General features: G+C 38.6%; 1 protein-coding gene across 1 annotated transcript in view; it reads right to left on the bottom strand.

Moving 5' to 3' along the window:
- The window catches only part of GRM1 (glutamate metabotropic receptor 1), a 114,050-nt gene that overhangs the window by 48,215 nt on the left and 52,656 nt on the right, over positions 1–13,179 (bottom strand). Inside the window, exon 5 of the mRNA XM_030317120.1 lies at positions 906–1,032. Within this exon, the coding sequence (XP_030172980.1) occupies positions 906–1,032 (127 nt within the window). The remainder of the gene's footprint in view (positions 1–905; positions 1,033–13,179) is intronic.

The raw sequence follows: 13,179 nt of genomic DNA, 5'->3' as shown, positions 1-13,179 counted from the left end.
ATAAAGCAAGACAAATTTAAAGCAAAAGAATACTGCCTCACGCATAGATGTTCAAGAAATGTTTGCTAATATACATGCAGGTGACTAGTAATATCTTTTAAAAAAAAATTGAAAGAAAAACAGAAAATAGCTGGTATACCAGAATGTCCCTTTAATACACTTTTATTTATATTTAAATAAATATTTAAATAAATAAATAAATATTTAAATGAACTTGCCTTACAATATAAATCTTGGAAGTTATAAGCGGCTTCTCTGTGCTCTTTGACGTGAGCATTAAAAAATGCACACTTTAGGGGCCCACGGGTGGCTCAGTCAGTTAAGCGTCCGATTTTGGCTTAGTTCATGATCTCTCATTTCACGGGTTTGAGCCCCACGTTGGGCTCTGTGCTGACAGCTCAGAGACTAGAGCCTGTTTCAGATTCTGTGTCTCCCTCTCTCTCTGCCCCTCCACAGTTCATGCTCTCTCTCTCTCTCTCTCTCTCTCTCTCCATCTCTCTCTCTCTCCCTCTGTCTCAAAAATAAACATTAAAAAAAATTTTTTAAAGTGCACACTGTAGGGGCACCTGGGTGGCTCAGTCGGTTAAGTGTCCGACTTCGGCTCAGGTCATGATCTCACGGTCCGTGAGTTCGAGCCCCGCGTCGGGCTCTGTGCTGACCGCTCAGAGCCTGGAGCCTGTTTCAGATTCTGTGTCTCCCTCTCTCTCTGATCCTCCCCTGTTCATGCTCTGTCTCTCTCTGTCTCAAAAATAAATAAACGTTAAAAAAAAATTAAAAAAAAAAATAAAGTGCACACTGTAAATAAACATTGAAAAAGGCACGAACTGCATGTTCATATTTTAAACAATGAGCACATTGGGAAAGCCCATAGTCAGTGACAAGATCTAAAGTGAGGCAGCTCCTACCTGTTAAATCTGCACTGGGCCACCACCCTAAGTCACAGGCTTTGCAGGTGAATTCATCTTGCACGTATTCGTTCTCTTTGCAGGCTGTGCAAATCCAGCAGCAACTTACTTCTCCTTTCCGTATGACCTGTAACACAGAGATAATTCATACGCCTTAAAGATGGTCTCTCCAGAAAGTTTTCTATTTCATATAAGGACTTATTTTCATACTACAATAAAAAAAAGAGTAACTCTTCAAAATATCCTATATGCTGAGGAACGTTAAGTACATGCATTCGAATAGGCCTGATTATCTTCGAGCTCAGATGTGAATTTCAGTTCATTCCAAGCTGGGTTTGGAGGCTTTTCAAAAATAATTTCTTTCATAAAGGGAATTGATGACATTATATTTTTTAGTGTTACCAAAATGAAACAGCTAAATTTTATTATTTATATTCATCTGTATTAATTGTTCTCAGAAAAATAAAAATAAATTTTTCTTCTCTGAAAGAGCAATGTTTAGCCACAAATTTCTTATGTAATAAAACCTTATTTATTCATAAAATCTGAGGATTTTTAAATGAATTTTGTAACTATGAACATATGAGCAACTTTATACACATAAAAACAGAATGATGGCTAAGAAAGTCAACCCTGTTATTGGCCTTGTGACTTGCTCTAGTGAATTTAAAAGATCACATAAATTGTTGGAAGAAAAATTATTTTTAGCCCAAAATTACAATGAATCAAAAATTACAAAGAATCATTTATTATTGGAGTAGTTTAAACTTTCTCCCATTTTCAATTTGTTTGGTAAGCAAATTTCACTTGGCATAATAAAAAAAAAGTCAAAACACACTGCATTTAAAGTGAGTTTTTTGTAGATCTTGCTTTCATCTCCAGTCTGAGAACTTCTGCCTTTCATTGAAGTGTTTCATACATTTACATTTAGTATAATCATTGATGTGGCTGGATATAAATATTTTGATCAGATAGATGTTGGACATTGTGTACATAAGGCGTAGAGTCCTGGATGTTTTTCCCTGAAGAATTAATTATTGGTCTTTGTTCTGGCGGCAGTTAAACTACTTGTGGCTCAGTTTGAGCCTTGTTTTTAATCTTTCAGGATAAGTCTAGAAGATTGTCTGCTCTAGAAATAATTAAGCCTCATATTAAAGTGTAATCACCTGGGGTTTCTACTTAATTCCTTGTGTATTCAACAAGGTATCTCCACTCTGGCTTGTGAAAAATGAGACAATTCCTGGGTCTGTGTAAGCTCAGGGATTCCAGCTCCCCAGTAATTGTTTTCTACCTGGACTTTTTGAATTCTACCCTACTCATATGCAGATCGGTGTTTGGCCAAATATTCAAGGGAACCTGTGTGTTAACCTCTGGGACTCTTTCTGAATAGATCTCCTCTCCCTTACACTGCAGTACAAATTCTCGCTGCCTTGGTCTTCCTAAATCTTGATTTCTGTCTTCTTAAATTAGCAAGGTCTCCAAGCTCTGTATTCTCTTTCATTGCACAACAATCAGGGAATTGCCTCCAGGCATAAAGCCTTAGTGACTTTTGGGTTCATCTTGTTTGTTTGCCTACACTTCCCTGGAATCAAGGTCATGCACTGTTTTCCAATGTCTGAACACAGTTATTTCATATATTATGTCAAGTTTTCTAGTTGTTTACAGCAAAAGGCAGTCTAGACTCCGTTACTCTTTCATGGCTAGAAGCAAAAGTTCTCCCCTAATACAGTAAATATTATTAAATGTTTTCATAAGTAAAATCAGGAATTAAATTGTAAATATTGCCATACCTTAAAATAATACAAACTCTAGCTTTTGTGAAAATAAAATTATCTTCTCACAGAGCAGGTCAAAATTTATATATTTATCTTAGAATTACATATAAAATATCAAATAACAGTATATTTTCAGAAAATGTAAAATGTTTTCTTTTTCTTCTTTTACTTTCAAATGACTTTAGAAAGTAGAATCAGATTAAGTCTTTTCAAAAACTAGCCCCAACTTCAAAATAAGCATGGAAAATTTACATTCTAGATAATAATTTTTTAAGTGATATATGAGAAAAATTCAATAAATGAATACTACTTTCTCATTTTAGTTGGTATAAAAAGTATAGTAAAAGCCATCACAAAATACTGTATGACTTCAGTCAGCTGTGTGTTTTTCTCTCACTATAAAATTAATGCTACTAATTTGACAAATTCAAAAGGTGATAATGCTAAGCGAATTTATTTATTCAGGATGACTAGTGAAGGTAGATCCTATGAGTGACTCTTGGAAAGTCTTTAAAATTAGGTTTTAAATGATTGAATAAATGAATGAATAAATGATTAACTTATACCTTTACTATCAATTATATAATTATATAAAGGTATATAATCAATTATATAATTAACAATTATAAAATTATAATTATACAAATATTATAAAATTATGTAATTGTATCATTATAAAATTATAAAACATAATTATATCATTATTTATTAATAATAAAAAATGAAGCTCCTCACGTGCAGTTTTTTTTTTTTTATGTCTTCTTTATTCTGCCACCAAGTATGTGTACTTTTGGCATACAATGTCTATAATATCTGATTTGTCTTTTCCATCTCTCAGTCACCCCTCTAGACTGAGATTTTAACACTTTACACTTGAATTCTGGGCCCTGTCTTTTAATTATACAACATGCTCTAATTTCTTCTTGCGCTTACTTACTTACTTCTTACTCTTACTTCTTCTTTCTCTAATTTCTTAACATGCAGAGCTTCCTAGATCACGGGAATGGCCAGTGGGCTCCTCAAGAGAAGGGACCAAGCCAGCTCATTGTTTTCAGATCATTGTCATCAAGGGATAGATATGTACCAAAAACACACAGTAGGTGGTCAGTGGGTGGTGACTTGAATCTTTTTAAAACATACAATTAGGGCACTCAAAGAAGTTTAGTGCCTCCCAACCCCAATACCTTTGCAACATAAGCTCTTTAGTCAAGCATTCACTTAGTCCCTGGTCCTTGCTTCTGCACTTAACTTTGTTAATAATTTCTTACATAAGTCTGTCAAATGAGGACAGAGCCTCTGTGCCAACTCCTCATTGTGTCCTCATTAATGTCCACATAACTCTGTTTTTGTTTGTTTGTTTTGGAGGGAGGTTTCAAGTAGACTAGAAACATCATCAAATTTGTGCTTCATCTGACTTGCTTTGCGCAAGGAGTAAGCTAGAGAATACAGTTTAAAGAAAGAGAGATGAAGAGAGAATGTGTGTGCGTGTGCGTGTGCATGTTTATAGGTGGGTGTTAACCCATGGCTCTCACGTGGAACCATATAGCAAACAAATAAATACATTTTCATAAAGAATGAACATAATCTCCCATTTAGAATGTCACCTTTCTCCACAAGTCCAAAGTCCATCTGTGTCAATACTCTCAAGGGTAGGTACATTACAAGCTTCAGACAGTATTTCTGGAGCAGTAAATCCTTTCAAACAGGGCCTTATTTACAATTCTCTAAGAGCCAAAATATAGTTGGCATTTCATTACTACAAGTTAGATTTTGTCCGCTAGCTTTTTTCATATCTATATGGTAGATATGTTTCATTTAGGTACAGTTTTTTTTTTTTTTAATTTTTTTTTTCAACGTTTTATTTTTATTTTTGGGACAGAGAGAGACAGAGCATGAACGGGGGAGGGGCAGAGAGAGAGGGAGACACAGAATCGGAAATAGGCTCCAGGCTCTGAGCCATCAGCCCAGAGCCCGATGCGGGGCTCGAACTCACGGACCGCGAGATCGTGACCTGGCTGAAGTCGGACGCTTAACCGACTGCGCCACCCAGGCGCCCCGGTACAGTTTTTTAAAATATCGTTGTTGTCTCTAATTTATGTTCAAATCTCCTTCAGATATTCAAATCAAAATCGTATTATTGATTATTTGTATATTTTGTTTTTTTTATATGAGTCAGGCTTACTAATATTTCTTTCGCATGTACAGTGGCATCATTATTAGTTACTTTTGTTAATCTCTTACTGTGCCTAATTTATAAATTAAACCTTATCATAGGTATATAAGTCTAGGAAAAAACATAGCATATATTATGGGTTTGGTACTATTTGGGATTTCAGCCATCCATAGAGAGGGAGGTGTCCTGGATTATATTCCCCACAAACAAGAGGAGACTACTGTAGTATACACCCAATAACTGAATAAAGTATTTTTTCACTTTTGTCACAGAAAATACTTTTTATGATAGATCTGAGTCACAACAACAGTTTTGATATTTTACTGAAACTGCCCTTGAAGGACCAAGGCTTACTAAGGCCCCCAGCCTGCTTTGATTCTTTCTAGATCCTGCGTCCACAGTGCTGTTGATTGCTAGTGAGACTAGGTGACCTGCTGGTACACGCAATGCCATTATTCAATTACATACACACTGTAGGAGTCTTAAAAGATTTATGCAATAGGAAAGCAAGTGTTCATTCTGTGACTCAGTTTCTGAAGTAACGTGAAATGGATTTTTTAAATTAAGGTTTTATTTAGAAAAAGAACGTAAGAAAATAAATAACATCAAGAGAAAATAATGAAGGAAAGGTAACTGTGAATCAAAGGAAACAGAGAAAATTTTCCTCAGAACAGAACTGCCTAAAAGACTAAACAGAATAAAGAAATTGAGTCTACTCTAATCAGGACTGGAGGAGAATCAGCTACAAGAGAGAAGAGCTAACCCTGCCCCCCAATCAACTTAATGGCTGATGTTTTTCTCCAGCTACACTGAGTTCCTCCAAGGAATGGGCCATGGTTGAGCTTCCTTTGCATTCCCTGTACTAGTGAGGTACTAAAGCTGAAGGGACTCCATGTTAGAAACGCTCCATCTTGGGGCACCTGGGTGGCTCAGTTAGTTTAGCACCTAGTTAAGCCTCTGACTCTTGGTTAAGCTCAGGTCATGAGCTCACGGTTCGTGACATGGAGCCTGGCATTGGGCTCTGTGCTCATGGTGTGGGGGCTTTTGGGGATTCTCTCTCAACCTCTTTCTCTGCCCCTCCTCTGCTTGTGCTGTCTCTCTCTCTCAAAATAAATAAACAAACAAACAAACATTTTTTTTAAAAAGAAAAAGAAAAGTTCCATCTCTGCTGTTTTTCTACTAGGCCCCATTTACTCATGTTCCATATTTTGCCTCTGAATAAGCCAATGAAGCTATGTTCTCACTTCAAGGGGAAAGTAAGAAAGTTAATCATTCTCTGAAATTTGTCCTAGGCCCCAAATACCTGATAACACCTAAGAAGAGCCAAATTCCAAACATGTTCCAGGACACTAACTGCAAACAAACCTTGGCTGATACTGGCATCAATACTCCTACCTTCAGTAATATATGGAATAATACCTATTGTACACCTCATACTCACCTTTGAATGGACTCTACCCTGATTCCTGAAGAAACATGTACTTTAGACCCTTTTCTAATATGAACCCCTAACCCCAAGCAATGATGAGACTCATTCTCCTTTCCTTTTCAAGTCTCCCCAACACTCTGTCTGCTATTCTCTGTCACTCGGGCTATTTAATAAATTCTTCCACTTTCTCTTGCTGGTGTTTGGTTTCTATCCTGTGTGAAGTCAAGGACCCTTTTGGCTGGTCTTGTGGGACCTTCCCCTGGATCCTCAGACCCAGCCCATCTGCATCACTAGTATAATTCTTGGCCCATATTAATTTCTCAATAATGTAGACGGATGAAAAGAGGAAAATAATATAGACTATGACATAAACAGAAGAAACAGAAATGAATTCAAAGAAAGGAAAAGAAGAGTAAGGGATGAAAACCCTACAAAAAGTAAATACAAAATATCAATTAAAATCCCTACATTGCAATTTGTTATACGGAAAATATAATAAAAATGGCATGGGAATATAAAATCATCACAAGAATGGGGCACCAAGGTGGCTCAGTCGGTTAAACATCTGACTCTTGATTTTGGCTCAGGTCACGATCTCACAGTCCATGAGTTTGAGCCCCGCATCAGGTCTGTGCTAACAGTGCAGAACCTGCTTGGGATTCTCTGTTCTCTGTCTGTCTGTCTGTCTCTCAAAATAAATAAATAAAATCTTAAAATCATCACAAGAATGGACATATATAAAGTCAGGTTTTTTGCTAGGACCTCTGTACAGAATTACACTAACCCTTCATAGCCACTCAATGCAGTGGAGTTAATTACGTGCGTTCTGTAGATGAGGAAGCCGTTGCAGAAGGGATTGGTATCTTGTGCAAATCTCAGTCTTGTTATCTGCAGTTATTTTCAAAAGGCAGGCCCTCCTAGTGTAACAATGGCTGCTAAGGCGATGACATGTTATGTGGAGAAACAAAATTATATCTCAGAGCCTGGTAGATATATACTCAATTAATCAACCTTTGTTTAGTGGCCCAGTGTGTCAGACATGGTGCTATGCATGGGATAAATTATTGAAGAACCCAATTGTTGGTGTTAAGGAGCTCAAAATCTAATATAATGTGTTAAGTGTACTGATAGAGGAATGAAATGCTTATGCAGAACATATATATTCAATCATTCACTCATTCTCTCACAACATGCGTTTAAAGTGCATATAATGTGCCAGGCACCATGTCAAGGCTAGACATAGTCAGTGAACAAAACAGATAATATCCCCATCCTGAGGAGGAGCTATTATTCTAGAGAAGGGTTTTGAGAAAACTAAAGGTTGAGAAAGAGGAATAGGGTGCAGGGCAGGGACCAAGGTGAGGCAAGTATAGCACCTAGGGGCCAAATTTAAAGAGACACCCACCCTCAGCATTGGGTAAGTATGCACCCTGCACTTGCACAACCTCGAGAGTGAGTGCCTCCCTAAATCCTGGCCACTAGGCACCTCATTTGCCTCATGGTGGTCCTAGATAGGGGGGTGCCTGGAATAAGGAATTGCAATCTTGCATTTGGTGATTAGATAAGGCATCACTAAGATATTGCCACTTAAGTAAAGACTTGAGAGAAGGAAAGGGTATAAGCCCTGACTATATCCAGTGGAAGAGTATTCTAGGCAGAGGGAACAGCTAGAACAGAGTTGGTACGCTGCATATTCATACTTCCTTCTCTATTTTTCTGTATGTATGTTATACTTCAATAAATGTTTACTTACAAAAGCAAATGGGTCTGCCACTGCCACTGTCCAATATCATGTCATTTAGCAGCAGCACCTATCAGGTGCTATCTGCCCAAAAGTGGCGATAGGCTGGGTCTGAAGCTAAGGTGATCACCAACAACTTCAGTAAACAGAATCTGGTCAACATACAAGAGGTGAAGATGTAGATATTACTCAAAGTAGCTATCGATACATTAATAATTCCACAGAATTTCTCATTATGACCAGTGCTTACAGCTTCCTCCTCATCCAGAGGGACTATGGTATTCATGTTTCCACATGTACAAGAAGACACACACACACAAAGCATTTTGTCTTCTTTTTTTTTCAAAATTGCAGCCAATATATTTTTAGTTGCCCGGGGAGATCACATCAATGTTATGTAATCACAGGCTTCTCAGATAAGGAGTTTTTTATATTCATGTGGGCAATTTATATTCAGATCTTGCCATCCTGCAGTGGAATTTTGAAAGAATTACATAATGGACGAACCGTATCATCACTTCTCTGGTTGCCAGAATGGCTACATTAACTGTGAACAGTTTAAATGGGTAGTTTGCTTTGATTCACACCGAGAGAAAGCAGAGGTGGATGGGACAGTTGTGGTTGATGATATTATTGCTAACTTTCTTCACTCCTCTTATGGCTATATGAGAATTATCCTTATTCTTACAGAACATAAGCTGAGGTATTAAGATATCGAGTTTCGTGATATTTGCACCTGACTTTCAAATGGCTCAGGGAGAACATAGGACAGAGTAAAAGAGAGAGAGGGAGAAAGAAAGAAAGAAAGAAAGAAAGAAAGAAAGAAAGAAAGAGAAAGGGTAAGGTGAGAAAAAATAGAGTGAAGGATTTACAATTACTAAATGTGGCTGGTGGCTATACAAGTGGTCAATTTAATGTTTTCTTTCATGTTTGAAAGTGAGAAAAGGAGAGAAATATTAACTAGATCAAAATTATGAGCAAATAGGGAAAAAGCTGAACCAAAATAAAAATGCTCAGTACAGATATGGGAAGTATTGAAAGATAATTCACAGTTAGCGGTCATGAAATAACTCTGAAAACTCTCTGGACGGTCCAGGCTGATGGGGCTGGATGGGCTGGGTGGTGGGGACCTGACATGCACACGCAAGCCACATAGTGACCAGACAGTAATGACTGCACCATGAGCACATTTGCTTGAGGTAGATTTCAGTCTAAAATGATTCTCTTGACACCAAATTCAAGACAAAATTCCTCCTCCTACTGCCATGGAGGGAAGAGGACATATCTGAGCAATTTTGAGGAGGCACTGGAGGAGAATGAAACCATTCCAAATGCTATAGCCTATCATATAAAAACAAAAATAGCTAGAAGTATAAAGAAGGGCAATTGACACACTTTGAACTCTGAATGTGGAGCAACTGCAGATGGAAAAACTGAATATAAAATAATCTGTCAAGCGTGATCCATAACGTGACCTAGAAGAAAATCGGCAGGTGAGCTACTCAGATTCAATGTGAGAGTAAGAAGAGTGGAAGGGGGAAGAAGAGTGCACCCCCTTTCCCTAACTTCCAATTCTGGGTATTGAGATCAAAGGGCCAGTATCTCATCAGGTGGTGAATTACCTGGAAATGGTGTTAAAGCCTATTTTTGGTTATTTTATGTTTTGATGAAAATTTTGCAACTTTTCCATCATTACAAAACAAATGGAATGATAACGCTTTTCAAAGTTCATCTGTCTGATTTCACATAATGCAGTGTTTCATATTCTATCACATCATTAAAGTTGTTTTTCTCCCTGAGGATATTTAACTGTGATATCGGCAGATGCGTTATTACCTGGAGTACACACGTTATAATGTGACTGCATTTTCTTCTCAACCTTGATACTGGAGAGCATGGACCCAAGACACATCTATTGCCTGTAACTATTTCTGCATAAAGTAACAGGGAGGATAGTTGGCAAATCATATATGTTCTATCATACAAAATTTAACCTTATCTCATTTATTTATTTATCATTAGGAAAGGGAAGGTGGTACTAACTGCTTGACAATTTTGATCAAAATAGATATCCAGTCTTTCAGAGGGACAGCATCCCTTGCCGGATAATGCTGGAATTGGGCCAAGTAAGCAACTATAAATATAGAAAGAGTTCTTTCAAGAGCTGGAAAATGTACAGAGGAAGAGGAAAACAATGCTAAAGAGGCTACAGAAAGAATGAGTTCACAGCAGGCATTAAAGGGATGATCTTAGGTTGCTAAAGAAGACAAACATTCTGCAATGTGAGGCTCTCATCCCTAATCTCTGCAGTCTTAAACTATCAGATCTACAACAAAGTGGCTGCTTTTTAATCACTGGCCTATGTTGACAGGTGGTAGTATTAATGTGAAAATTAATATTAGCCATTATATTTTTAAAAGAAGGGTATTATTAGAAACAATAAGATTTTTACATTGACAACATCTGCCAAGTAGCTATACTTACCAACAGAAAAACCTAGAGTCAAACTCCTCTAGTAGCGTTACCTAATCATGCTTATGGTATTATTAAATCTAAGGATACATAGTTCCAATTGAAGGTCAATGGTTAATGGTTTCTTAATAGACTGTCCTAGCTTCCTTCTATCTTTGAAGGAATCTGGGATCACAACGAAAATGAACATGTCCCTTTTAGTTTGATACTCAACAAATTGGTGGTTTGGCCTCCTTGCTGATCTAACTGGAGTGGGAAACTCAGGGTGATGCAGGAAGCTGAAGCTGAGCAAGGGATTCTAGCAGGTATAAGTTAAGCAATCTTCTGAGGTTCACCCTGCTAACACCTTTGAAACTAAATGTTTATCTTTCCAATAGAAAATACCAAGAAACAGGAAAGAATCAGACTTATCTCTTGAAAGGAAATTGGTTAACCTAATTCCAAAGTCCGTAGTTTGTAAGATACATGTACTTGGGCTTTTCTATATGTACGTAAGGTATATTTCACTACATGACAGTGTGGCCTGTGTAAATCGGGAAATATTTGTGATCTATTCTATTACATTCATGTAACTTCAGAATTTTATTTTGATTGGCCGGGTGAGAACAGGAGGAATCAGTGCTGTCCATTCATCATGCCCAAATCCCAGCCCCCAAATAATCCTCTTAAAGCAAAGAACCCACAGACAAACTTAGGGGAGAAAAAAAATAGAAGACAGAGAGGAAAGGAAAGAATAGGGGCCAGTGAAAGCAATCTGCAGGATCTTTTCCCTCGACATCTCTGCCGGATTCCCTGCCTCTATTAAACTCTCCCAACCTCCCGCACTAATACTGCGTCTTCAATTCTAGATTCTGTTCCCTGTTAAAGTGCATCTCTATTTATAATTTTATTGTGGACTCCTGAGAAAATAAAGCTTAGCAACTGAAACTTGCATTAGTAGGAAATACACCAGTTCATCTAATGACAGGCAATTGAACCACACGAGGCAGTGAGGTGATCAGAGCTCTGGGCTGGCTCTGATCCCAGCTTGGCACTTTCTAGCTTGAGAGAGCTTGGGGCAAGTGACTCAACCTCTCTGGACTTCAGATTCCTCATCTGTATAATGGGGGCCACAATATCTGCTTTAAAAGTGTTATTTTAAGGAATCATTAAAATGGTGACTGTAATGTATCTATTATTGTACTTGCACAAGAATATGCTTGAAAAATATTTATCCCTGACCTCTATTGCCTCCCTTCTCCTTCCTTTCACTGCTGCCTTCACCTTCCCACTCCTTCTTGGCTCTTTCCTGCCCTTCACCACACCAAGGAAAATGGCTGCAGGCCTGGTACAGGAGATCACCACATGTGCAGGCTGTTGGTGTTTGACTGCAGATTCACTGTCCACACTTTGTGTGCTGCCTTAGATCCTCTTCTCCTAGCCTGTCTCTCAGGCCCTCGGCCACTGGCTCTTGGAAAGTCCTGGACACTTCTGCAACCCATACTTCAGTCTCTATCACTGTTGTCTCTTTTCTTGGCATGTCCAACTGTCTGTCTCTCCCATGACTCCGTCACTGGGTTTCAGCTACCTCCATTGCAGTCACCACAGCAGAAGCCCAGACCAGACCGCATGGGACCCAACTGCTTCTAGATCTGAAAAAGGACCATGGGACCAGACATAGATTCTGGCTTCCCCAGTAGCTGTCTAAAGGGATCAGACGATACTACTTCCTGTGAGTAAACTTTGTCCGCAGGAAACAGAAAATGGCACAGCATAGGCGCACACATTCTTCCCCCCTCCTTGCTCCAGTAGCTACTCCAAGTGGCCCACCCAGAGATCTCTCTGAGGTTGAATGACCGGTTATACTCAGTGAAGTGGCATCCTGCTCAGTAAAGCATCACTTTAGTGACGGTGGTGGTGGTGGTGGTGGCGGCAGGGGCTTCCGTGCTTCCGTGTCTCCTTTTCCCTTTCCCTTCACTCTTGCATCTGAGAATTCCATTTCCCAGTAATGCACTAGCACTTAGGCAGTGCTTAGTTTTAAGGTTTTGAGGAAACCTGTGAACTACACTGTCCGGGCTTTCTTGCTGATGTCTTCTGGATGAAGTTGGCCAAATGCAGGGACCTAGTGAGAGACTCAAGCGAGGGAGAGAGGGGAAGCCAAGGTATCCTCCCCTCCCCGCTTCCGGGGGCAGTTCAGGAGCAGCTGTGACTCCTCCCTGTGTCCCTCTGGCCTGGGGTGAGGATGATTCTTGCTGTTACTCAGCTCTGCGGTGCCTTGGTGTCCTCTTTTACTTTTATAACCAATCTATCAAACAACCTGGCAAGGGTTCTTTTTTCCCCCGACTGAACCCTGACTAATAAAACACACATCAATAAAAAGTTTGATTTTACTTAACTGTGTTTCTGGAATGGTTAAAAAGAAATTTCTGCTTTTATAAGACATTATATGTAGATTTCTAAGAATCGATAACATAAGAAAACTACTTTTAACTACTTCAAGGGAAATTACCATAAGAAAGCTCTATGGGTCATCATTTAAAAAGTCAAATAATTTATTTTAGCATTTTAAATGGCATTCTATATTTAAAATGAATAATCCCTTTCTAAGCATTATGCTTTCCAGTGAATACCAGTGCAAGTCCTATAATCACCTTCTATGTTGCCTCTCTCCTGTCTTTGTGGTGGCTACTGAGGGATCTGGCTCT

Source organism: Lynx canadensis, chromosome B2 (assembly GCF_007474595.2).
Source record: "Lynx canadensis isolate LIC74 chromosome B2, mLynCan4.pri.v2, whole genome shotgun sequence".
NCBI classification, from domain to species: domain Eukaryota; kingdom Metazoa; phylum Chordata; class Mammalia; order Carnivora; family Felidae; genus Lynx; species Lynx canadensis.
The sequence above is the reverse complement of the archived record's forward strand: the minus strand, read 5'-3'. Positions and strand labels throughout refer to the sequence as shown.